The sequence below is a fragment of the Haliaeetus leucocephalus genome, unplaced genomic scaffold (genome assembly GCF_000737465.1).
Source record: "Haliaeetus leucocephalus isolate CR32 unplaced genomic scaffold, Haliaeetus_leucocephalus-4.0 Scaffold2, whole genome shotgun sequence".
Classification (NCBI taxonomy): domain Eukaryota; kingdom Metazoa; phylum Chordata; class Aves; order Accipitriformes; family Accipitridae; genus Haliaeetus; species Haliaeetus leucocephalus.
The window spans coordinates 14,384,193-14,411,954 of NW_010972438.1; the positions used below are offsets into that span (position 1 = coordinate 14,384,193).

The 27,762-nt window shown below is 34.6% G+C and overlaps 1 protein-coding gene across 23 annotated transcripts in view; it reads right to left on the minus strand.

The window, feature by feature from the left end:
- SLMAP (sarcolemma associated protein) overlaps positions 1-27,762 on the minus strand; it is an 87,809-nt gene that overhangs the window by 21,016 nt on the left and 39,031 nt on the right. For 6 of the 23 annotated variants that reach the window (XM_010572271.1, XM_010572264.1, XM_010572279.1 and 3 more), the window contains 14 exons: positions 25,547-25,619; positions 24,093-24,129; positions 22,946-23,008; positions 21,379-21,474; positions 21,000-21,071; positions 20,016-20,156; positions 18,194-18,331; positions 16,738-16,906; positions 16,602-16,652; positions 15,964-16,014; positions 11,577-11,639; positions 5,295-5,351; positions 1,774-1,854; positions 1,447-1,506 (listed from right to left, as the gene is read on the minus strand). In XM_010572271.1, coding sequence (XP_010570573.1) covers positions 1,447-1,506; positions 1,774-1,854; positions 5,295-5,351; positions 11,577-11,639; positions 15,964-16,014; positions 16,602-16,652; positions 16,738-16,906; positions 18,194-18,331; positions 20,016-20,156; positions 21,000-21,071; positions 21,379-21,474; positions 22,946-23,008; positions 24,093-24,129; positions 25,547-25,619 — 1,152 coding nt within the window. The remainder of the gene's footprint in view (positions 1-1,446; positions 1,507-1,773; positions 1,855-5,294; positions 5,352-11,576; positions 11,640-15,963; positions 16,015-16,601; positions 16,653-16,737; positions 16,907-18,193; positions 18,332-20,015; positions 20,157-20,999; positions 21,072-21,378; positions 21,475-22,945; positions 23,009-24,092; positions 24,130-25,546; positions 25,620-27,762) is intronic. The other 17 variants (XM_010572325.1, XM_010572333.1, XM_010572309.1 and 14 more) reach the window with 13 other exon arrangements.

Here is a 27,762-nt window from a genome sequence, read left to right on the forward strand (position 1 = left end):
GCCCATGGACTACTTCTAATATGTCTGCAGAAGATAACTAAGAAATCCAGCCAATTAGTAGAAGTCTTCAGTTGGCTATCTTCGAACTGTAAGAATTAGAACTAAAATAAGGAGCTGAATTCAGTTTCTCTACTGTACTCTTTACATACAAAGGGTTGTTCCAGCTGTGAATTCTGTGCATGTGACAATGCTCACAGGAAGCAAACTCCTTAATGTGTATCTCATTCTGGACTTAAAAGTTCTGATAATGAACATCATGCTTTTCAACCAAAATTTTTTTCAAATAAAACTTGCCACCAAACCCAAATTTATTACCAAAACCAAGACTATCATAATCACTACGAACATCACCAGATTCTACCTTCTAACATAGGAAGTCACTGAATATACTTGTTATTAACTGCAGACATTAGAACAAAACCCAAATGGAACATGCTCAGTATCTCAAACACTCCTTTTTAAACTACTTTGCTGAACTGATATCCAGTGGAAAATATCAAACTCAATTTTAGTTTTGCTGTTTGGAAATACGTATAATAGATGCAATTTTTGGAAGTCCTTCTGTCATAAAATCAGAGAAGTGTAAACAATTACAGGAAAAAAAGTTCTTTTACAGGTCTCCTAAATTTCATTATGGTTTCCTGTCTTTCTGAACCATGAAGAAATGACATTCTTTTTACCCGTGATCCCAACGTAAGCATTATTTTACAGATCTTATCCAATGTCTGATTGTACATAAAGCACAAAATAATTAATTTTCAGTATGCTAACTGCAACAGCTAATTAATATCCCACAAATTTTTTCAGTTCATGAATGTGTAAATATTAGCTTGCTAATCAAGTTTTAAGTACATGCCTTCAGTGCAAAGAGCAGTAAAAAAAATTTAATTTTATAGCTATGAAGCTCAAAGCTAAGGCTCAGCAATCATTCTCAGACAGTTACAACAGGAAATTCAAATCTTGATTGTGTTAACCAAAAAAAGATTTTAGATTTTTCTTTTTAACCCATCAGGTGCAAACTAACAGAAGCATTTCTGACAGCGATAGAAAGTATACAAGCAAAATTTGGAAATGCTTAAAACATGTCAGTGATGGAAGAATTCCTCCACCCCACAGCTATTAGCCCTAACTTAAGTGTATGCTGAAACTATTTCTCAACTCTACTTGAAGTTATAACATGTAAATTCCCAGAACAGTGTTGGTCAGTGCAGAAACTAGCTTTATGCACAAATTATTTCTATACTAACACTCAGAAATATGCTTTTATATCACATCACCCAGGGGAATCATTATTGATATTTAAATGCAACTCTTCCATACTACCATGATTAAAACATTTGAATTTCAGCACTGTACTTCAATGCACATTTGATTAAAAAAAACAGGTAGGCAAAAAGATATATATACAGATTATGCATGTAAACTTACAAAAATAAATTTGTTTACCTTTTAGAAGAGCTACTTTAGCAATAGGTTCATTTAGGTCTTGGTCATCCATTTGGGCATCTAAAAAAAAACCAAACCCACACTTTTCAGAGAGCAGGTAGACTGCAGACAGCTTTCCTACATGCATTCTTTAAGCAAAGAGAAGCTTTTACGTTATTCTCACTTTACAACAGTTAATTATGAAGTTGCAAAATAGACGATGCTGCTCTGAACTTGTATCTGGCTCCACACAATACACACCTTCTCTACTCTTTTAGGAAGTGCTCGTGATCAAGTGATTTAATTCAAACTAATTAGATGTCACAGAAACCTCAGTTAAATGCTTACCTGTAGTGTCGTCGCTGCTTTTTTCTTTGCTTGGACTAAGAGTGTCCGACAAATCAGATTCTTTGACTCTTGCTTGATTCTCTGTAAGAGACAAGGAAAATCAACTACAATCAGTAAATGCTTGTTCAGTCTCTTAATCATAATTTCTTCTACACATCTATTTATTTAACTACTGCTAAATGTCAATAGAAAACAACTTAGTTGAAGAAACACTTAAAAACCTGGTGGTTGTTTATTTCTTTGAAAATCTGGGCTAAAATGGATTCAGCATCACTAACGTCATTAATCTAGCCTTGCATCTAATAGGGGATGCAACTCCCTCATGCACAGCTTGAACTTTTGTTAAAGCTGTATTCTTGCCAGTTGGAACTCTGTGCAAAAGCTGATTCAGTCAGGGAACAAATAAGAAAAGAAAACTAGAACAATGCAGATACTGTAACAAGTCAGAAAGAAACTGCTGTTAAGAATAAAACTGTGATTCAGTATTTTGGACAAATAAAATAATAGCAACAAGTCTTGTATATACGTACTGTTAAAAAGAAGTGTCATATGAACCAGTAAAGAATCACAGCAATATAAATTAATACACTAATTTCTAAAAAGAATTTTCAGTTCAAATCGTATTAAGAGAAGGCAGTCTATATCCTTTCCACCAAAAAATACTTTAATGAAATACCTGTTCATATACAATTCACCACATTATTACATGCAGCTTAGTGAAGCCACACAGTTGTTTGTTCTTTTGTTTGGTTAGGTTTCTTTACCAGTTCTAGATTTTTAATGGAGACCAGACATTTTCAAAAGGTGAGTGGACTTAATTATACTAGTGCATCCTTTTCCCACACAGAATTATCCCTGACTCAGAGTTTAAATGCTTTATGAGGCTGGTTTTTTTTGTTGTTTTTTTTGTTTTGTTTTGTTAAATAACCACTCCAGTTTAGTTCTGATGGGTCCATTAAGAGAGGCACACCATCTCTGGTGTGGGCAAACCCAGTAAGTCTATCAGCAAGGAACCATGTCACCAACATGCAGGTGAGGTTACACGTAATGAAGTCCTTCTTGGCTGACTATGCAGAGCCTTGATTTGACAGCAGCATTGCTGCCCACCTACAGATTAACAGAGGTTTACTCTTGGGTCTGAAGTTCCACATAGAAAGATATATATAAAAAGGCATCATTACAACATTCCCAGTGTACAGACTTTACTTCTACCATACATGCAGAAAAGCACAGTGAACACAAATAATTTCTTCACATACAGATACTGTAGATGCAACAAAACAGTACCAGGACATGGAAAGGTGCACAGCAATAAATAAATCAAGTGTTGTTATACCAATAGTGTTAATATATGAAAATATGTAAAAAACCAAAGGAGTAATGAGAAAGCTTGTGTGCATTGTTTTTTCAAATAACAGGAGAATAAATAAAACTAATCACCCCCAAAATGAAAGAAGTTAAGCAAAAACTGAAGACAACCTGTGCACCGACACAGGGAAATTAGCAAGATTACAAAACACAAACAGGTTAATAGAAAAAAGAGTTTTCTACATCTAACATGAAAAGTTTTCTAGTTCTCTGTGCCAGAATAACATCCATTTGTACATGAAATGCAAGAAGGCAAGTACAAACAAAGCAGCTGATCAAGAGCCAAACTCTTCCAATCCTAATGTAACTGAAATCACTGGGGAGGAAGAAGGGGAAAGCACCCATACGCTTAAAGCACATTAGGGGTTCAGACCTGGCAGCTATTCCAAACATCTCTCTCATGACTTCAGCAGACTTCAAAGCTCATAATGACTGGAGTAGTTAAAAACTTGATGTTTGGGGGTGGTTCTTTGCTAAAACAAAAAAGGTACTTGCCTGTTTTTAGATATTAGTTAGGAAGCTTATTCCTAAAGACATTACGATACAAAGCATTTTACACGTAGCATACAGAATCAAGCTCACAAGATTGCCATTAAAACTGTAACAATTACTAAACCAAGTAATACATTCTTTTTAAAGTATTAAGAAAAGTATATCCTAAAAGCCTCACCCATGTCGTTTATATTAGTGGCCAATCCAGAAGCACTAAGCTGAGCAGTATCTGTATCCAACTAACTTTACCATATCTGGTCATACATGGGAAACACAGCTTTCCTGCTCTGTGCGAAACAGGAGGAACAGCGCAAGTTCCAACTGCTGCCTTAATTCTCTCTTCCCCCACCTCCCCTCAGACTCCCCTCCCGCCCACCCTCGGGTACACCAGCTTCTTCCTCCCTCCTGTCCTCCTCCCCCTGAAACACGGAACAGGATTAGGCACCAGAGGAAAGATGCATCAGTGTCTGCATCTGAGACAGCAGAAGTCAAGAAGAGAAATGATTTAGAAACCTGCTTCCTGTTCTGGAACCAGAGTCATAAGCACAAAACTCCTTCCTGTACTATATTATTTCATGGCAGTTCTCCCTATTTCCCATAATAAAGCTGAGCTGAATATAGACAAAATGATGAAGTATATTAAAATGTGTTGACATCATACTTACTTGATGAGTTAGAATATATTAACAAACACTAAAAATAGCTCACCGCTTTGCAAGATAACTGGCATCCAAGTGTTACGTTACAGTTATTGTATGCATTCTTTTGCCAAATATGGCATGTTGTCTATAGCTTACTCACATACAGAAACAAATCAAAGGTGCAATTTCATACATTGAGGTAAGAGAAGATAAACTGAAAAGTCTCTAAAATACCAGTACTTTTAACCAGCTAACATTTATTCAACACAATAATACTTTTCAGAAGGACAGAGGGTAAACAAATGAGTTAGTATGTCTAGATATTAATGAAAAGCTACAAAAGTGGAGTCAGCCTACAAGTCCAAACAATCTTACATTATTAGACACATAGGAAATACCGATCTGCACACTTTGTAGCATTCATGATTTTGGCCCTGTAAGATATGGCAGTTCCTTGACAAGAGAAATCTTTTCTAATTAGCTTCTTGTATTTTACTTGTTTTATACAGAAAAGAGTAGAGATACACAGATACATTCTACTTAGGAAAGGCACGTTTAGGAGTTTAATAGTTACTTTAAAGTTATGAGGGTGTAAGTTAGGAAGAAGTCAAATTGAAATACACTTTTATTTAAAACTTAAAATGAGACCAAATATTATTTCTATTTAGTCCTACAATAAAAACAAAAACTGGTTTGAAATTTATGCAGGCACTAAAGTTTTAAATCAATTTACAAAAACTATTATAATTTTTTTTTTAAACTGCACATTCAGGCAAGGATTCATTAAAAAACGAGACTAGCATTTCATGCACTCAATCTTCAAAAATTGTTTCCTTTAAATCTTTTTACCCTACTATAGTATTTGGAGCAGAGTTCAATAAACAATATACCTTCCCTTCATTGATTTTTTTCTTAAGCAAGTATTCAACAAAACTCAAACTGCTAGTTTAAGACAGAACATGCACTGAAATGACACAAAAAACATGCTTCAAAAACAGTTAAATAATCCAGAAGTCTAACCTTTCAAAAGCTTTGTTTCTTCCACTTTGGTTAGATGTCCTTCATCTATGATCTTGTCTGCCAAACAAAATAAGTGTTACTTTCCAAGCTCAAATTAAGCAAGCTTTTCCCTGCATGCATCTACGTAGACTACATTCCATGACCAAATTAAAAGCTGATAATATTACTTCCTACTCAGGCTTGAACAAAAACTTTATTCTGGCATGGAATAATGAGACAGAGCACACAAGTCTACCAGAACTTTGTGATAAAGTACATAATTATTTCTTCTGCAATTTATTAGCTTATATTATTAATGCTTCAGTTCACTAATGAGAAGTTAGGAAAATTAATTTTTATGAACTTTTAAAAATCCAACTGGGAGTAATAAATAATTAATACATTTCTCAAGTTAGTTATCAAAAAAAGGAATTCTAAGAGCCAGTTGCCTGACACAGATATCCACCTGATACAGCAGAAATCTAGAAACACGCCACAGTAAAACAGCAATTGAGAAACCACCTCCACATCACAACAGCTTTAACACTGCCTATGAAAGGTACACAGAAATAGCCTTTCTTAGCTTAAAACTTTGAGAGCTGCACAAACTTCCAAAAAATTGTGCATGCACCACATTCAGGTTCACAAAAATTGAGTTTACATGTAGCATTCACAGGAAAGCCTATTCATATATGTCAGGTGCACAGAAACCTAAACCATGGAATTTGAAACTAGATTGCTAAATTCATCCTAACCCCAGCTAGGACATGAAGGCAGACAGTAAGACCAAGGGAAGAACAGGTCTGGATTAATCAAAGATACTAAAAGAACTATTGAACCATTTATTAATTACTTTTTTGGCGGAGATTTCATTATTTCAAATTCCTTAAGAACCGCCTAGTGATGCCAAAACACAAAATTGAGGGTCACGTATCTTACAGATCACATGATCAATTTCTACACAGTAGATCTTGCAATTTAGACAATGTTGAAAGCTGTTGATATCCACTGAAAGACCAGGCTTAAAGCTGCCTCTGCCTCCACTCTGCAGTCTCCCTGCTGGACATCTAACAGCCAGGCAGGCAACTGAGTTTGCTGGTTACCCTATGTAATATTAACAGGTAACTGAGACACAGAGGAGACTGGATGAACAGCACATACAGGAGAGTGAAGATTAAGGAAGCTGGATGACAGTAAATCCTTTTCAAATTTTTAATTTAAAAAAAAAAAAAAAAAAAAGAGCTTCAGTCAGCATTTCCAGCTTCAAGTAGCTCTGAAGGTGAAGTCTCTGTACTCCTTCGATGGCATGTTGCTGTAACCATGACAATCTAAAGCCAGAGGAAGGACAAGATTTGCAGGAAGATATCTTTTTCAACCGTAGATAGTAGACAAGCTTTCAGACAAAAAAACCCCCGGAGGTCTGAAGAAGGGTTTGCATGGCCAAAAGCTTTTCCTGTCCCCTTCCCCCACCCCCCACCCCCAGCCAGAAAAACCAGTCTAAAAGAGATATTCACTCCATCTACTTTTATCTACAAATATTGCCGTGCATTTTGGTAACATTTGACAAATACTGCTTCAGAAACACACTGAACTGCACACTGGATTTTCAGGCTTGGCTTCAGGTCTCAAGCAACTGTAGGAGATCACTCATCACCCAAGTTCAGAACAGTCTCGAGTTCGTCAGAGCTGGAGAGAGTCCCTGTGCCTAGGCTGAGGAAGGCACCGCAGTGGGAATCAAGTTACTGCAGCCACAAGTGAAGAGTTACTGCATGATATCATGAGCTCTCTTCCATTAAAAAAAAAAAATCTAAACAAAAATCTTCATATGTGATTATTCCAGGACTCAGTTGAGACTGGAAGCAGGGAGGAAGGCAGCAAGAAAGCAGCTGAGGAATTCTGTCCGTATGTCTGAAAAAGTTAGCTGAATGCAAAAAACCATACACTCAAAGTAGCTATCAACTGCTTGATCCGAAGGGGTAACACCTCATCCATGCTAGACTGTTAGCTTAAAATAGGCTTCTATAATCAGTTTACAGAAGAAAACTTACTTAGTATTATGAATTGCTGAAATCTTGGAGTTTTCACAATTCAGTAACTGTTAAAACCAGAATAATTATAGTACAAACCAAAGAAACTAGTCGTCTTGACCTGGATGTTTTTCCTAACTGAAGCCTTTGCAGCAGCTTTTTACACTTTTAAGAATTCTCAATTCCTATGATTAAAAAAATGCACAGACATAATGGGTTTTTTCTTTTCCATGGTGGCTTACTGTTTTCTAATGTCGATTATGAATTTCAAAATTTGTACAAAAGTTTTCTTCTTGATGCTACTTCTTCAGCAAAGAACTTCAGCAGTAACACACAAGTTCCCTTGCCCAGTGTGACCCAAAGCTGGTACAGCCAGTATTTTTCACTTGGTGGCTGACATTTCTTCTAACTTAGAAAACAAGTAAGCTTTCTCTGTGTTTTAAGAATGCTAGCATTAGTAGATTTCAAAGCCAACAAAAAATAGTTTATTTCAACACATCTGTGTATCTTTAGATAATAAACAGAAAATGGGATGTTGATGTCATTGAACTAAACAGAATTTTATTCTGCACTCTGTTACCACCCTAGTCACTAATGGCAGAATCCAGACAACAATCAGAAAGTAAAGGTAGACACATCTTTAAAACTTTGCCTTTTCAGATCTCTGCATCTTTTCATATTACTATTTCAGAAAACTTCATAAACTTGATTTTTTTTTTTTTTTAAATCAATCCCCATTTTCCCTGAGTCAAGATGTGCATTTTTGGCTATCAAAATATAAATTACGGTAAGGATCCTAGCTTTAATTTCTGGCACAAATAGTCTTTACTTTCATGCTATCCAGTCACTACTTAACAGAAAGCAAAGAGTTACTGATACATATAATAAATAATAATTTTTACTGAACCAATCTGCTTTGAAGTTAAGCTTTCAGTTCATCTTTATGAAAGTTTGTGTTTCTTTTTCCTGATGAATGCAGTTCAAAGGCAGCTTTCCTTTGGGGTTTTTAGGCATTTCCTATATTTTCAATTTAAGAACTCCGTTTTAGATTTAGGTTCCCTGTCACTATGTGTAATATAATAGTTAAGATCTATTAACATTACAACAATTAGTTACATAACGTGCCCCCAATACATTTATGTTTTGTATCAAATTATTCTTTGAAGGAGGCCAGGTTTGAAGACCAATGAAAGGAAACCCAGCCCTCAGCACACAAATTTCAAACCATCTGAAAAAAGTGATACTGAGCAGCTTTAACTTTACTTGCCACCTGCAGGTCATAAATTAATGGAAAAGTTGAAAATAGCCATTCAATCCATCCAAAAACTCCATTTTAGATAGATAAAGAAAAAAATATCAAAAACTTAGTAAAAAAGCAAAAATTGACTTGCATCTAAAATCGTAAATGCAAAAAAATCACAAAACAAGGAAAAAAACCCCACACAAATGAAGACGAGTCAGATTGGAGTGAAAGATAGGAAGCTAGCACGGCACCAAATCTCTCTTTCGTCTATACATCATCACCATTTTTGGTAATAACTCATATCGTGTACTAATCAAAAAGAAGCACCATGATTTTTGCTGTTGCTGTCACGGGTTTTCACCAGTGGTTACTAAAAAAAAATTATGAAATGAGCAACAAGTGAACTGGATGTAATGATCAGAAAGTAACAGACTTTCCAGATCATTCAGAGCAAGATTTCATAACATTCTACAGATGTTGTAGATCAGGACAGGTTACTGGATGATATTGTGAGCCATATTGTACTTAAAAAATAAAAATAAAAAAAAAAATATTAAAACCTACAGAAGCCAGATTTTACAAACAATGCTACCTAAGTTAAGCATTCAAACTGCATTGCAAGTAAGATTTAGTGTCCTGTCATTTCTCCCCCACCAAAAAAATTCTAGCTTTAGTACTTTGACAGGTCTTGACTGCTCTTAACTGATAACACTTTCAATTGTCCTATACCTCTGTAGCAACTGTTTTTATAGAGTACTAGACTGTTTAATCATCTAATTTTCCTTCTGCTATCTTACATACTCCACTTCTTGAGTCAAGCTGGTTTTCCTCATTTCTCTGCTTGTGCTTTCCCAATTTAAGTGCTTCTTCCCCAGAACTATGGAGATGCACACTTTCCCTGCTGTACCAGCACAAGTCAGAACCTTCTCTTCTAGACAAACTGTATGGTTGTCTCGATTCTCCTTTCTTTTCAGATTTCTCCTATGGTTTGCAGATCCTACAGTTTTAATTCCTCTGCTTCTATTACAAAACAGCAAACCCTACATAACACAACTTCAGTGTGTGACTCCTATTTCTAGGATTTTTTCTTTGTATTATTTTTTAAATAATAAACCTGCTCCTCTCCCAATACCTAAAACCTCCTGGCAAAAAAAGCATAATGTATAGTTCATCATATAATACTCTCTCAATGATATCTTTATGATATTGTTCTAGACTTAAGTATTTGCAGCATGTCTTTTCCGGAATTCCAGTTCCTTGCAATCTCTGGAACTATTTCTCCCCACTAGTTCCCAACCCTCACTGCTGCAGAGAGCAAAGAGCAGGAGTAGGACCGAAGGGTAGCACTTACTTACAAAATGAAAATAGTAGATGCCACAGTTTGGAGTTTTTTAACCTATGATTTTGTGGGGCCTGACTAAACATGTTTGAATTTAGAAAAGGCAAACTTTCAGTCTAGGATTAAATACACCAGTTGCTGACTTGGAATCTTTTATGGTTTTGATTAGATAGTAAAAAATTACACTGTCGCAAAAAATGCAGATTACTGAACCCTTTGAACTCGTATTCATTCTTTCAAAAATGAGGCAATCGAGGCCTTACAGTGTCTTTACTCTAGCTTTCAATCTCTCAAAGGGATTCTCTTATTACTACTTCAATTGCATGTTAGAATCTTTTACTAGATCCTGATGGTCACTTTTGCTTCTCAGTAGTGACAAGACTGGTCACGTTTAATTTGCAGAGGTGATACTAATACAAGTTTTGCTAAAATAGGTTAAGCTTACATCCAAACAATGAAAACAGGCAACCAATTTGTATTTGAACATCATTCCGCGTGCTCTTCATTTTCACTCTAGACAAAAAAATATTTTTACTCAAATATTTAACTTCAGTTCATTTTTATGTACTGAATAAAGATTTATACAAGGTCTTTGCAAAATTTAAAATTACTTTAAACTTCAACCTGACAGAAGACAGCTACCAGTTATTCACTTTTTAAAAAGTAATTCATTTTTTTCAAATAAATATTTTAAATTTTCTTAGACAAACATTAGCAGTATCCTGTCATGCAGTAATAGCACTGCAATCCATATCACAAGGACTAAAGTCAAACAAGTCTGTTACACTTCCTTATTGAAGTTTAAAAGGGAAAGGAAGAGTCCAATGGGCATAATGTCAAAAAAAACCCCAACTGCCTTATTTCTGCTTATAAATACTTCTCTCTGCTCAACTTTTGGTACATATTTTCTGTAAACTCTTAAGTCAAAAAATAATTCTTTATGCTACAAAGGAGTTTTCTTTGAAGTTTAATAGCACTTTTCTCTCTTCATCCTAATGATTTTTTTCTCTTAGTGGACAAAAAGTATTAACATCTTAAGTTTTTCTTCAATTATAGATATGCAGACTGCGCTGTTTCATTACTCATTTTCAAAAGCCATTTGCTTCGAAAAACATGTTTTTTATTCCAGAATAGCATGTCTTTTTCAAGATTGGTATTGCATATTTATATTCTATTTTTCTTAAAAGAATCTCTTATATTTCTACATAAAAATTAAGGTCTTATTTTCCTTTTTGTTCTTTGCAACAACTAATTTGAAGAATGTGTAAGACCTTTAATTATCAAATAAATCATAGATATGTGAAATGAAGAGAAGACATCATTACCTTATCTCTGTCCTACTGCTACCTGTGATGTTTGCTTAAACTGTTAGGCTTTCAACTTCTTAATTTTTAACAGGTGAAAAATTACACTCAGTTTTAAACACCATGTGGCACATTACCACCCTTTTATTGGTCAGAGGACAATAATGGATTAACTGGTAAGAAGAGACAATGTGATCATCGCTTTGCAAGAGCAAAGGTATCTTACTACTACAGGCATCTGCTTAATATCACAGTGCCACGATTCTATGCTTAGAAAATTTCTGCTACTACAGAAATATTAAATAGTAGTGACAAATCCTGTCTTTTATCCACCTTTTCTGGGTTTTCTGTTGTTTTTAAAGCAAATGTGATGAACACTCTTGTACTCACTCTGACATTCTATGAACTGATGAATAAAAGTGCAGTCCCCTCCACTCTTTGAAAGAAAGTGCTCTAGTAAAGAAAGAAACACTTAAGTTTACATCTTCTTATTTTCAAATTGATGCAACAAAATGTTTGAAAGGTATATCAACAATATTTGTAATTGTATATTTACAGTGAATTTTTGAAATCTGAGTTAATATGCAAGCAGACAAGACGTAATTGAAACGATGTCCGAGTGATATTAGAAAACAGATTACTCTTTTGAACTGATTAGAAGTACTTTATCTGCATTTTCAAGGGGTACTTTTAAATAATAAAATCTAATAGCAGTTCTTAAGCATAATAAAAAGCCCCTTACCTCAACAGAAGCTATTTAAAAAAAACCAAACACTTTAATTAACAAAATTTAGTAATACCCAATTATTAAAAGTCCAGACATTCTGCATTTGGCATTTGCTGTATTGCTTTTTCAGATTAGGTCGTGACAAATGATTTCCACTAAATTTCCATTGGCAACATCGCATGTTTGGCAAAAAAAGATTAATACACATAAGTGGTATTTAAATCACAATAAATATAGAATACAGATGATACACTACTGAAACATGCAACTCCATAGCACTGATGCCTCTAGTTCCTCCCATTTGTTAATTCACGATCAGACATGGATAATTGCAAATACCAAATCAAAGCACTGTAGAAATAAGAAACATCTATTTAACCTATATTCTTCAGCTTTTTTTATTAGCTTTTATTTAGAATTTAATACATTTTTCTTTAGTCTTCATGTGTATTCTTCATATCTAATACAAATCTTTTCATTCAAGAGGGTAAGTGTTGCTGAATATCACCCTTTACTTTTTACACGAAGTTTCACTGCACAGAAACAACAATTTTAGAAACAACAGTTCTACAGTAGAGATCCTAAAACTGGGCTCAATTCCCAGGTTTACCCAAGTCTTTCCATATGACCTTGATCAGCTCCCAACTCCATCAGAATCTTGTATCTCTTCAAGTAAAAAGGCATTAATGCTTCCTTTCTAAAGAACCTCAAAAATCCTTTAGCCTCAAGAGTCTAGCAATCTGAAAAGGCTGCTTTTTAGTACCTAAACAGACAAAATGTGTTACATTCTAAGAAAATTGTTCAATCATTAGCTTGTGATACCAGAATCTTAGCTGTTAAGATCCAATCTGTAATACCAAGCTTTACCATATTTCAAAGTTACTCTAAAAAGTAAACTTTTTTCTAACCCACATGGACAGGGCTTCTAAAAGACAGCACCACAGCTGTAACATTTATTTTCCATATTTAAACTTTTTTTTTTTTTTTTTAGCCTTTTTACACGATCCTGAGTGACTGTATGCAAATTCCTCGTATCTTTCTTTACATAATACATGGCTCACAAAACTTAAATAGGAAAGCCAGGGGTGGTGCAACTCACTGAGAAACATACCATTTATTGAACTATCTCAGTTCTAACCCAACATTTATCAGTGGCTTGATGTATAAGCAAGTTACTCTCTTCTGCACCAGAATTTCCGTATGTGCAATGAGAGAAAATGAATGCCTAACTATCATCATCTTAATACACTTAGTTATAAAAAGCCTCTAGAGAGGCTATAACATGACTTCTTAGTTCCTCTACTCAAGAGTACAGATCTTTTAATGTTATGGACAGCCACAGAAAGAAGTAATGTAAAATCCTTATTCTTGCAACAACTAGGTAGCATGACTATAAACATACCTCGAGGACTTGACGTGAAGTTTTGAGAGACAGAGAGACAAAAGGAATCTTAAAAAACATACTGATTTTACATGGTTTTACAATTTTCCTCTGACAGGGGCGAGGAGCAGGGGGAAGGTATGTATACCTTTTTATTCAAAAAGAGGAAACTTTTTTTTTTTTTTTTAATTCCCTTACAGGCTACTTAGCAACAAAAAAAATTTTAATTTCTGACGTCTGCCTTCAGCTGTGAAGTCTTTTCCTTATGCAAAATACCTACAACCTCTTTCACTGCTGAATTTGCTGAATCTACATTATAAACTCTAAATTCTTAGCTCTTCTAAAATAATGCAGACTACTCAGCAAAAAAACAGTAACTGCCTCCTGCTGCTTTCAAGAAAACAAAATCCAAAATCTGGCAGAGAAAAATTACTGCCCATCTGTCATTCTACAAGGGCTAGATAAAGGACAGGAAGATACAGAAAAGCACAGACTGTCATGAAAAGACCACAGGCCAGCAAAGCTATAAAATGCCAGAGAAATGTGGATGGACCAGTTAGGTATAGCAGAGATACAGAAGAATGCGGTACAACAGACAGAATAATGGAAAACTACACTGAAATATGGAATAATATAATAGCATGGTAGGTGCATGACAGAAAAAGGTGATAGACTGTATAAACACACAGAAAGACAACTTGAATGAGCAGTTATATGCTGTCCATATTCATAAAGAAATTAGCCGACAGCTTCCTAAAACTCCCAGGTTTAAGTACAAGTTCTACTGTTACTCATAGCATGGAGAAATCTCTATTTTCATGTATCCATCCAGATAACATTTTGACTCTTATGCGATCCAAAATAAGTCAAAAAGGGATTGCTTCTTCAACTTTGACAAAAAAGTGAATATCGGTGATATTTGTTATAATCAAATAATGAATTCAATTTTGAAATAATATTTCAGGCAATTTTTAAACTCAGACTGATAAGACATAGCAGTATTTAAAAAACTAACATGACATTCCTACCAACAATTTAAAAAAAAAAACCAACAAAATAGTGTTTGTTAAAACAACATATCATATTTAGTGTGATGTTACCAATTATTTCTCTATAAAACAATATGTATTTGCACTTGAAGCTTCAAAGGTTTTACTAAATGTTTCAATTCAGCTCTAGGCTACTTTCGTTCACAGTACTGCATGTTTTTTTAATAACCTCCAACAACCTAACTTTCAAAATCTTTTTACGGTTTACTTTGTTAGAATGAAGAATCACAATCCCTATACAGTACCTCAATTTTGCTTTGTAAAGAAGTTTACTATTTTGTGGGGTGGAAGATTAAAAAAAAAATTAAAAGCAAATTTGTTTCTTAACCATTCTATCAAGCATTAAGAGTATTACCAACCTAAAATTATGCATCAGCAAGATGGAACAATCTATCTAAAAACAAAGTATGGCAGTCCAGAGAACTGGGAATAAGTCTCCTGCTTGCTAATCTCAGCATGCATCACAGCTAAGTGCCTAAAATGCTAAGACTTTAAGGGATAACTAGTACTTAGATTAAAGGGGAGGGTTTTGTATAGTTCCTGTGATTGTTTAACAGATCTCTCCTCTTGCTCCAAATAAGAACCAGACATGAGGTTATGCCATGATTATCTTTTTTACATTGCCATTGGTCTCCCTAGTTAAGAAGCTCTTAATTTATAAAACAAATAAAGTAAAAAGCTAAAAATTAGAGCATAGAGTGTTTTAAAATTTTGTTTCAAAAATGTATACAGTAATCCTTAAATACTGTGAATATTGGTTAAAACCAGGAGTTCTCTATACAGGTACCCCAAACTTCCAACTGATACTACCACCATTCCTCAGAGCTTTCGCTATCCAGCAAGAGACAGCAATTGCTGAAGCAAGCTCCATCAAGGAAAAATTTAAAATTAATGTAAGAGGTCAAATATATCTTAGCCAGCAGAATAATTTAGTGAATTCAGAATCATAACTGGAGTATTCTTTGATATATGTGATATTGGGCATATTCTTATCAATTTTATTCAAAAAACTTCAAGTGTATGTTAAGACATATTAGTTAAAATGCTTAGCTTAACTAATTGTCTTTAAAAAGCCTAACAGTTAGTTCAATGTTTTCTATAAATACAGTCCTGAGTTTTAAAAAGTTAGTTTCCGCTGTTTATATATTTTACATACTCACATTTTTCATACGTTATAGTTAGAAAAAAAAAATGTTTTGCTGACTTTACTTACCATACCCAATTTACTAGAAAAATGGTGTATGTCTGTGTTGCAAGGGAAAACAAAATTAAGAGGAAAAAAAGTCAATGAGTTTTCCACTTTCTTGTGTCACAAGCCTGATATCATTCAGTAGACTCCTACTGATTCCAGTGAGAGCCCATCAAAAACAAGAAAAAAAAAAAAAAAAAAAAAAAAAAAAAAAGACGATGACTTCCAAGTTGGTTTGTTACATTTTACAGAACTTTCCAAAACCACCTAGACTGAAAGTCTAAGCAAAATATGCTGGTCAGAGGAGTGGACAAATTAAATTTCATTTTTTTAAGAGAATATTATTCAAAGTAAAACTTAAGAGAACATTTTGAATTTGTTCAACTTCAAACATCAACCATAAGACAAAAGGTAGCCTTAAGATACACTACCTTTCTCTGTGCTCCCATTAATTTTAGGTATGAAGTCGTCAACTTGTATGCCTAGGATTAAGAAAGGTTATTATTTCTGGAACCAAGCAAAATGGTTTGGGTTTTGTTTCTTTATAAATACAGCATTGTGAAATGCATCTGGCTTTTCATACTACCTCCTCCTTCTAAGTATCTAATCTAATCAAACAAAACAAGCAAAATTTAATGTGTTTTCCTGCACTACAGATCATGTTCCTCTTTGTTCAAACATATAAGAGGTTACTGTCACCCAAAGAATTACTGCCTATTACACATGTATATGTATTTTTAAAATCCTTTTATATCCTATATGTGTGTGTGTATATATACGTATATAAAAAGCCTTCAAAATCTTGGAGCTGAGAGGTGCAAACAGAGCTCTAAATTGAGCAATGAACCAGAAGTCTGAACACTCACAACAGCAGTGCCCTCTACTGGCATTCTGTTGTGGCCACTTGTCTTTCAATGTTAACAAGTGATACCAAGAAGAATGCACTACTGCGATAACTGTAAAACATTATTCTTTTTGCCAGACACCTAGGCTACAAGATTATTACAATGAAAATAATTGACCAGAAAATCTGCAAACCAGCTTGAAACAAGAAACTGATCACACCTACCTAAGCTGTTGTGTTCTTTAAGAGTTTTCTCTTGAAGATGTTCTAACCGTACTGTAAACAGAAGTCCAAGAAAAAGATATTTCACAGATTAAAAGAAAAACAAATAATCAAAGTTGCTTCCCCGCTAGTAACTAACCTTGTAAAGCAGTTAGCCGCTCATTGGTGAAGTCATTATCAGCCTGCAAAGCTTCTATTTTTGCTTGAAGCTCTTGCTCTCTCTCTTCCATTTCATCTATTTTATGCTGCAATTCCTTTTTCTCAGCCAGTCCTTTCTGTTGGATTTCTTCTTGTCTTCCTTCTGCTACCTGCTCAAAAAAGATTTTAAAAATCCCCAAACAAATCAAAATTAACATGTAAAGGAACAGATTTCCTTCATTTTTATATAACTAAATGTACATAAGTAACTGTCTTTGCTAGTCAGATAAAGAAAATGGAAACAACGCAAAATTTTTCTACTGTTATTTTTCTATAAATTTCACTTCAAGCACAGTAACAGAGAGAAAGAATCTGAAAATATCTTAACTAACTTTTTATCTGAGGAACCTAAATTTTACAGGAATAGTACCAGGGCCCAAAAACTATGAAACACCCAAAGTCTCCCACCATCTCAAATCAATCAAAACACGAAAGTCCTTCTGAACTGAATGTACATTGCACAGACCAACTTGATCGAAAGCCACATCTTTTTCCTTGCTGGATTTCATGATAATAAGTTTCAAAGACTCTCCTCCCTCAAAGCTAGATAGTAAATTTAAATTTTGATCCCTCTGTGTATACTCATCATCATCAGTGATTAACTCATAATTGGGAAACCAATTGCCTTAAGACCAGCAATTTAACCTTTTAATTTGGAAAGAAAAATCTTCTGTCTGAGGTGCTGAACTAGGACTGGAAGAACCTAAGTTCAAATTCCAGTATTTATCCAAGACAAATGCAACAACTGTCTAAGGTCTACCAAGGGAACACTACTACCTTCCTCCTCCACATCATCTGCTTATCTAAATTGGAGACTCCTTGGGAATAGGCTTTATTATACTGTGATTATTTTGTTCTCCAGCATAAAGGACCTTTAAATATTAATATACTTAGATGTTTAGTTTAATAACAAACCTGATAGCACGCTTCTTCCCCTGACAGCTGAGCCATATTATTACTATGTGGTAGGCTAGTTATGTTTGTAACTGCACAAAGAAGCAACATGAAATGCAAATTTATGTCTAATTCTAGTTTCCATTCCCATTAACTGTAAGATGTTTAGGTTGAAAGTTATTTGTCTATATAAAAGCAGCTGAATATAAAGTTTTACATCATACATAATTTTATACTAAAATAAATTGCAGCTCCAAAAATATTGTAACTTGCAAAATTAGTAAGAAGGGAAATTGTTTAGCAATTTTCTTAACTGATGACAGTTTCAAGCACATTAAATGTAAACCAAAAGAATATGTAAAAGATACTATGCATCTTTCTTTCATTAACCTGTTGTTTAAAAAGTTTCTTAACCTTTATTTGATTGCTACATTAGAAATTAAATTGTATTTACTTGGTCCATGCATTGAAGTATTGTAAGTCAGATGAAATTCTGTCATTACCTTTAGCTTGTCAGAAAGATCTTTAATTTCATTTACGGCTCCATTGTACTTATTAGCTAATTCTCTTAATTCTTCCTGAGTCCGCTCATTCATTTCTTTCAGGTGAGTACATTCATCTTCTGTATTACTTAAACTCCGCTGTAAGATAGAATTATTATGCAATAAATAAAAAAAAAAATAGAGATTAATAATCTACCAAACACTGAAGTAGATCTATTTTTTCCAAAGAGTGAATTTAACTAATCATATTTAACTGCTTTGTTCCTAAGCATTAAAGCTAAACAAACAGATCAAGTCCTGGCAAAAATGCTATCTATACAAACCTTTGTAATGTTCTACTTAAAGAACAGATTATGTGAAAATATATTTGCTTCATGCATGTGTAAAAAACCCTAAACCAAAAAAACCATAGTGGGTTATATAATTAACTGTGACTGATAGGAATAAAGAACTGAAACGTGTGATCCATCTCCCCCATTCTCTTCTGTTTTATGCTAAACCGTGGAAGTTTCATAATATTTTGTAATTTAATGTAATCAATAGATTTCATCATACCTTTCACCCAGCAGAAGACGACTTAATACATTATAAAAGCCAAATGGCTCCAAAAAAGCATTCTAAATCTTTTTCTGTACTCCATAATGTGGAAAGGCATCTAAACTAAGATTGCCTTACTCAAGAGGCAGCTGGGTCTTCAGGAGGCAAGAAATGCTCCAGAAGTGTGCATCAGCTGGTGATAGCAGCACAACTAAATGGTGTATAGAGTGTCACCCTCATAGCTCAAGATTTGTTTCTTCAGTTACACGATTATATTTTTTTGGTAACAAGCTCTGACTCGGTTCTCCTTCACCACCAAAACAGATCAAAACACCTTTAAACAAAAGTACATTCAAAACTACATTATATAATAATTATTGAAGGACAACTTTCAACCATGAGCCAATGATTCTTCTGTATGGAGAAAAAACTATGTGGCAGGAAGCACTCAGGCAAATCTCTCACTAAAGTTAAATTCATATTTCTCCCCCAAGAGTAAAGAGGAACAAGTAGAATAAATAGGTCAGAAGATTCTTCTCTTAGTACAGGATTAGAAAGGAGAAGAAAGCTAGAAGTAAACATAAAACTCCAACCATTAACAAACCTGTCAGAACTATTACAATCTAAAAAAGTATATTTAACTGAAATCTCTTAAGGTTATTTATTTACAACACTATGTGCATTGCATTCACTAAAAAGCATGAAGATGTTAGACACTTTGTGCACTTAAAATTAAATCTTATGATATTTTTGACCTAAGGGAGCATAGCAAATAATGATAATGGAAAGAGAAAATAAAGGAAGACAGTAATGAGAGATATTATAGGGGCAGAAATCTTATTTGAAGAAAGTGTCCAACACTTCGTAATCTTAAAAGCTCATTCTTAAGTGTCATTTGTATGAGTGGCTAAGCTTACATTTCCATAAATTTTACAGTTTAAACAAGGTCTAACAGCATTTTTTCTAATGCATGTATGTCATTTTCTCCTCACATATTTCCCACACATGCTAAGTTCTGCAAGACAGATTCACAAATTTTGAAATCTGGCAGAAAAAGGAAGAGTTTAAAGAATAATTTCTCATTAACTTTTTAACAATCTAAGTATTGTCCAATAGGAAAAATAAACACTACTACTTAATATATATATATAAAATATATATATACACAAATATATATATACACACACAACAAATGCTGGCATATTACAGGCAACAAAACAGGGATCTATGTAGCAGCAGTTATAACTATTTCAGCATTTCCAGAACACGCATGAAACTTCAATACCTCCACTTCAGACAGTTTTCTGACCACTTCAATTTTCTCCTGAAGGACCCGCCTCAGGGACTCTTTGGCTGTTGTCTCATAGTTGTGTTTGTCTTCTTGTAATGCTATAAGCTCTTTTCGTATACTGTCTTCTGTTTGATTCTGTACATATAAGAGAATTCAGATACAAAGATAGAATACAAATTAGTATTTTGCTCATTAAATATATTAGATTGTGATAAGACCCGTTCTATTCCAAAAGGTTTAGCAATTTCTGGTAGATGGGAAAATGTTACAGACAAATCAGCGATCAAAGATTCTTGACGTGACTGGGTGTAAACCAGTTATTTTTTTGAAGTGTATGTATGGCAGCACATGTTCAGTGATCAGCTTTGATTATAGGAAAACTATGGGGGTTTTTTGGACCCTGCTAAGATAATGTTAAGCCTCAGAGACCTACAATCTGACAAACCAGAAACCTACAAGGTCCCATCTGAAAGACCTCAAACAGGACCTGCAAAAAAGTTCTTATCACGTAGGTAATTGAGAGGAAGTAAAAATAAAAATTTAAGGCAGACATAGGTGGCCTCAACAACAATCAAAGCAGGGCATACTTGTTACTCTGTCTCTGAGTATCAGACAGCACATTGATAATGTCTTTTTTCAAATCCCTATTTTGAAAGAAACATCCATAGGAAACATGACAGGATGGTTCTCACCAATGACAAATTCCATTTCACTACATACATTTTTATATGCATATACAAAAGAAATCAGTTTGGGCTGAAAAAAATGCTGAAGAACAGCTGTTTATCTAGATTTAAAGTGATTCCATGAAATACAGAACAGATCTACAGTTTTCATGCTATTCAGATTATCAAAATTGCACAGGCTTATTTTGGGAAGTTTATGTTCCAACTGCTTTCCTAACTAGCCAATTTCAAAACACTTCAAAAGAGCTATCTTTCAGCATTCCTAGCATTCAACTTTAAGTGAACTACTTACCTTTGAACATGCCTGTAATTGATTTCCCATAACCTCTAATCTTGATAGCAGCCTGTCTTCATCTATTAAAGCCTAACAGAAAAGAAGTATTACCTTAATATTAACATGTGCTTTATGTAGTTCCAGTAGAGTTCTGCTTTAAAGACTTTAATTTTGTTGGACTACTTAGCACTAAGTTATTTCAAACTGATACATAATCACTAAATTTATTAAACAGTATCTTTTACACAGTTTAAGAAAACAACCATAACTTAAGAAAACCACAATAAGCTTTTTATTCTTTCTGCTGCTTTCTTCCCTATTGTTTGTAAATTAATAGCTAAAATTTATATGCTACTGGATATTTCAGTCCATAAAGGAAAAGGATGCCTGCAGATACCTGCCAACTAGTATCTGAAGCCTCTTGCGTGACAGCAAGTAGTCGCTGAAGGGTTGCCAGCTTCTGTTCCAACATTTGTTCCCGATGTAAGGCTTCCTATGAAGAGAGCAGAGCACCAGTCAGTTCAGCTAGAACAACTCAGAAAAACACAAGCAACAGAAGACATACCAAAATACAAGAAAAAAAGGAAGTGTGAGTAGCAAAAATTGTCACATTCAAACTACAGTAAGCCCATCTCATTTTATCCATCCACGCATTTATTTGTATATTTTAATTAGAAAATGTTATGCTACAACCTCCGGTTCCTGAAAACCTTCATTTTTCATGCATACGTTGCACATGCTGAGTACACATCGTAACAAGTTATTCTTTCCAAGACTTAAAAACACTTCGACTTTTCTCAGTGATTTGAGTAAAAAAACTGTAAACACCAAAAGGCAGCTTGGCAGCTCCCATGCAATGAGCTGTTCATCCTCAAATCAGGTCACAAAAGAAAAATGCCAAGCAAGAACTACTATTTTTATTTGATCTTTGGTTTATGACAGTAAGATAGAAGAGCATCTTCGTTAACAATTCCAGGATACAGAGAGTGAACAGATTGCTGAGCGAGTATGTATTTGGCCTCCCAAGAAAGAGCATCTGCCTGAGCTGCTCCTGCTGTGTCAGCAAATATATATAAAGTTAGTATCTGTCTCAAAAGCCTCATCATTGATGTGAATAAAAACTACCATTACAAAACAAAACCAGGCAAAACAAATCAGTAGAACTATATGTAAATTAAACCTAGGTAGAATTTACCAGTAAGAATATTTTCGTATCTTTTCCAGAAAGCTGATTTTATGAATCTTTCTAAAGGGTTTGTTTATATATATATATATATTGGCACACACTTTAATGTGTTGCCATTGTGCAGTCTAACCTTTCTGTGACATGGTATCTTGGGAAAAAACCACACCTATTAAAACTGACACAGGAGCAGGTGCAGAAAGGCTGATGATGCCAATGAGAAAGAGCTGCCAGCACTATCCCCTCCTTTGTACTTTCCAACAGATACAGACACAAAAATATTCACACTAAGAAATCATATTTACAGAAACAAACTAGTTCCCAACACATGAAATGACCTCTTGTTTTGCCTTTCTTTTGTTCTACCAAAACTTTTATACCCATACACAGTACATCCACAGTAACGGATGATGACAAAAATATTGTAAGCAAACAAAATTGGGGACAGTGAGGTACAAAAGGAGAAAGGCCAGGAAAAGCAGGTATATAGCGTTCAGGGAGCCTTCTATAAAGCAGGGAGCTTTTGTGTTTCTTCTACAAAAAAACCTCAGTTTATACTGCTCATGCAAACCCCCCAAAAGTTTACATAGAACTATACTATGTCTAATTAAACACATTTTACATTATTTCACTACAGAAAAGTTAGTTAAATGCAAGCCAAACAAAATGCAGTTTTGTTTACAAAATGCAAGCCAAACAAAGACATACAGAGCATAGGATTTGTGTTTTACACAAAGATTAAATATTTAGCCAAACTAAATGCTGTCAAGAGAAAACCTACCTGTAGATACTGTGAAAGCTGAAACAATTCCTGAGAATACATACTGGGAGTGTTAGCAGCAACCTGAAAAATAAGAGAATTTAAGAATCAAAATGGTTTGCGATTTTTCATTAAACTCAAATAATACAAAATTCATAATTTAAATCCAGTCATTAAGGTAAATTTAAGATTATCTAATACTGGCATTTTTAATCATTTGTTGTTCTGCTACTATTTATTCTATGTTTTATCACAGAACTTCCAGACTCTGGACTGAGGCTCCACTGTGTTAACGTCTTTACAAGTTCTTGAACCGCCAACATGCCAAAGAGTTTAAGGCTTTTGTTGCAGTTGAGATTGAACTGACAAAAAAGAAACAAGGTGCACAAAGGTGAAACACAAGGACAAACAGAAAATTGGGAGCTTCCAGAACTCAAAGTGAAATCTTTCATATTCCAATTCAATGTCATCCTCACACACACATTTCATTTCCTGTCGATTTACCAACCATCTTCATCATCATTCCACTTGATAAGTATCTATTTCAGATTTCGGGAATACCTATATTATCTTTAATCATAACCGAAACTGTTCTGGACTTGGGAGGGAAGAAAGGGGTTGTTTGGGGGGCTGGGGGGATGTTGGCAAATTTATTTATTTACTAGCTCTTGTAGGCTCCTCCTACCCTGACAAAAAAAAAAAAAAGACAACACAGGGACAACAGACCTCATCCACACACCAAATCATGAGCTACTCTTGGGTCCCACAGAACAGATCAAGTATCAAATTACACAGTACCCAAGACCTGTTAGTCAGTCAACCTGTACCTGGAAGTTTAACCATCTTAATGCCAATGGTTTGGTGGGTTTTTTTTCCAAAGCTATGTTTCAGGTACCATACTGTAACAAGTCAAGCTACCTTAAAATATACACCACAATACTGCATTACCTTCTCTGCTTTGTCACGTGAAATGACCTCTTGTTTTACCTTTCTTTTTTTCCTAAATTTTCTAAAATTGTCTGAAATTTCTAAATATTAAACTAGGTAAAAACAGGCAGTGGAAAATATATCTAAATGTAACTGGACTTCACCACTTCTTCATCTTCATAACAAGTCAGAAAACAGCATATGGCTAAATAAGGCAGAAAACAGCAAATTACTTAATTACCTTATCAACAGGACTTGGTAATGGAGCATGGATAACACTAAAAAAAAATTTAAAAAGTAAACACAGGTGCGGAATAGCAGTTAAAAAATCCAGAAGACGCCTAGTACTGTGCATTTAATCAAGATGTTTTGTATTTTTAAGTTTATTCTTCAGATAAAAATGAAGAGTTAATATACAAAAGTGCAAAACCAGTTAACACTATGCTAAGCAATGTTTTCAAAGTTACAGAACTATTTTCAAATTATAAATCCAAGGTGTATTCTAAAAACTCTCTTTACCAACTTTTATTTCAGTAGTTACATAATATTTGACTCTTAAATTTGATTTATTAAGATTTAAACCAATTTACATGCACAAAACAATAGACATGAAAAGACAGTGCATATACTACTGTCATTTACAAATCCAACAAACTGAGTAAAATAATATTTGGTAACTTACAGAATTTTGTACATTTCACTAGAGCAAATATTATACTTGCACATTTTCATCAGAACTAAAAATTTAACACCATACATTTCTAGTATTTCTTATTAGGACATGCATCACATGGGAAAATTCCCATAATAATTTATTTTGACTTATCCTCCCAGAAGCAAAGACACCCTAAAGCTTCATGCAAATATTTCTGGATACTAATGGTAAAAGAATATTTAAATAAGCAATCAAAAACAGACAATTGCTGAGAATGAAAGATGATTAAAATTATGTCATTTGTGACTGGCACTCAGTTACTGCAAACAAAATGTTTAAATTTTTTGTTTCTACTTCCCTTTGAAATTTTCTCCAAAATCTGCACATATACACAGTATATGTGTGTATGCGTTTATACAACATTCCTCTCAATATTCATCTGAGTTTCCAAACATTATCCCATCCAACATTTTTTATGATTTTTTTCCCCCTCGTGCCAGGCAAAGCTTTCTTGCATTGTGACACCAAATAAGTGCACCACAAGGACACGTTACTGTATTACTTATCTGAAGAATATAAACAGTGTTATGTGTACACACAGAGACATCATTAACTTGACTTCAGTAGAGTCTATGTGCATTTAAAGCAGCAAAAATAATAATCCCAAATTAAAAAAAAAAAAAAGGGAAGGAGAATTTGCTCACTTCCCTTCTTTTTTCCTATATTCTTCTCTTTATAATACCCATTCCAGTACACTAAACCACAGCCAGTCAGAAAAGCCCTACTTGGTAAGAACTTTTTTATTCTTTCATAGAACTTATTTATTCTTTCATAGCTGTCTTAAATTCTGAAAGTGACAAGCAAATGAGATTTCTTTCTCATAATGCCTGCAAAAGAACCATGCTCTCTCTCAAAGTTACTTTCTTTGCACAATCACAGGAAAGTAAATGTTCCTGTGCTGATTTTAAACATAATGTCCATCAAATCCTCATTATACAGGAGTTTAATTTTGCTACACATAAACAGATACTTATTCTTACTCTGATCGCAATCGAGCTTCCATTCCATCTGGAAGAAACAGTTTGATCGTGGAGACTATACATCCATGGGTAACTGAAAAGAAACAAATACTAAAGTCATCATGATTCATTACTACTTAATTCTAAGTTCAATGGTTAACATTATAGTAACCAAGCGAACTGTTGTAAGAAACTCTGAAGCAGGCAAACGAGAAGAGGCATGAATGCCTTCAAGCACTAGTGCCTGGGTCTGCCTTTTTGGACCCCCTCTGGGGACAGGAAACTTTAGCATAACATCTTCAAGTTTCTAATATGTACTTAGTCCTGACTGTGAAGCAGCTCCAGTTCCAATTCTTCCACGTGCAGCATTACTTGCAAGTTGTCTTTACTGCAGCAAGTTAAAAACGTTAAGTGTATGTTTTGATCATAAAATGAGGGAAAAGGAATGCACCTTACCTGTGCTAGGTAATGGGAACGCATCAGTATAAACAAAACAATGAGCTGCCTTTTTGACAAGATTCCTATGAGCATATCCAGATACTTAAAAAGTAACACATCCAATTTGTGTCACGAGACACTCACTTCAACATCTGAACTTGTCAAGTGATTGTTATTTACAAACGCAAGGAACAAAATGGGAACGCAGAGGAAGAGTATAGGAACCACTGAGAAGTACGTCCTCTTGAACACTATGAGCCGCATCATTCAAGACAATACATCTCTATTTTGATATTCTGGTAGTACGTACACATCTAATGCACAGCCCTAGACAAGTGGCCTCTCATTTCAGAAGGAGAAAGCTTGCTTCTCCAGGACTAAATTCAAGATGTCTGAACTCAAGACAGATCCCAAGTAGTCAGAGGAAGAAATGCAATATTTGATTCTTACATCAAGCTCAACCTCTCTTCACAATGTTTCCTCAAAAAGTTACTATTTTCAATGACATTGCAAACAGTCAAATTATGTCTGCTTTGTCTTTTTTTTCTTGTTCTATGAATTGGGAAGTAAAAATTCTTTCCAGTTACATGGAAAGAAAGACAGATGTTGCTCCCAAACTACTACCGCAAGCTAAATACAAATAAGTATATGGTCACCTATCATCTACCACTATACCTAAAGCACCCACCAACATACAAAGACAAATAGCTGCTCTACTTTCGTGGTTATTAATATCAGCAAAACAGTTAATCTGGCTTTGGAAAAAAAAGGGCAATGGGTGTTTTAGGACACCAGTAGTGCTCCAGGGAAACGAGACAGGTCTTTGAGGAAGCTACCTCAATAGAATCTAAAAATACAGGAGAAGTGATCCAACTAAACAGAGGAGTCGTTAACCTTTTTTCAGTGCTAAAAGCTAATGCTTTGGAGAAGTATCGTCTTGGCTACAGCACCTTGTTTTTTCAAGCTGTCCTGGTAGACTATTAAATTTACATGCCAAGGAAGAACAGCCAGGACCTCATTCTCAAAACAGAGTGATCCATGGGTTCGGGGGTCTTTTTTGGCTTTAGAGTTGGGTCCCCAGAATTCACAAATCTGTTCTTGCAAAAACATAAAAAAAATACATTAGCAATATTAGCTGTAGCATATAACACACAGCTTTCATAATGAAGAATCTTTCCTTTACGGCATAAAAAGGAAATTAGTGATTTCAAGAAGAATGTGTTAGGGTATCTGAAATTAAAGACCAACACACAGCTTTACCTTTGGGTCATACATCAGGTTGGTCTGCTGTGAGATTACATAATTCTGAAGTTTTTCTATCAACACTCAGACTGAAAAAAAAATCTCCTAAAAGCTGCAGGGGCTTTATTTGTATAAAAAATTAAGGAATTAAGGGGATTTAGCAAAGGGTCGCAAATAGCAGCTGCGAGAAGGTACCGAGCATTTTGATAGGCTCATAAAATAAAAATAATTTAAAAAACAAAACCAAACCCAAACCCCAATCAAAACCACACTCCGTCCTTTAGCTATCAGTTCATTATAATTGGAAGAATAACGAGAAAGCCTAAGGGAACGGCAAAGCGACATATAAAACGTTATTCTGGCGCTGACCGGACAGAATAGTGGCAATTGTTTGAATTCAAGCCTATGTTATTCCTTTCGGGGAATTACAAAAACCCAACAATTAGCAGTAAAGCAGCCCCTGGCTGCCCAACGGGATCGAGAAAGTTCTCCCCCGAGCAGAAGACACTCCTCCCGTCCCCACGTCCCGCCCGACACGCCGCCCACTCACCTGCCGG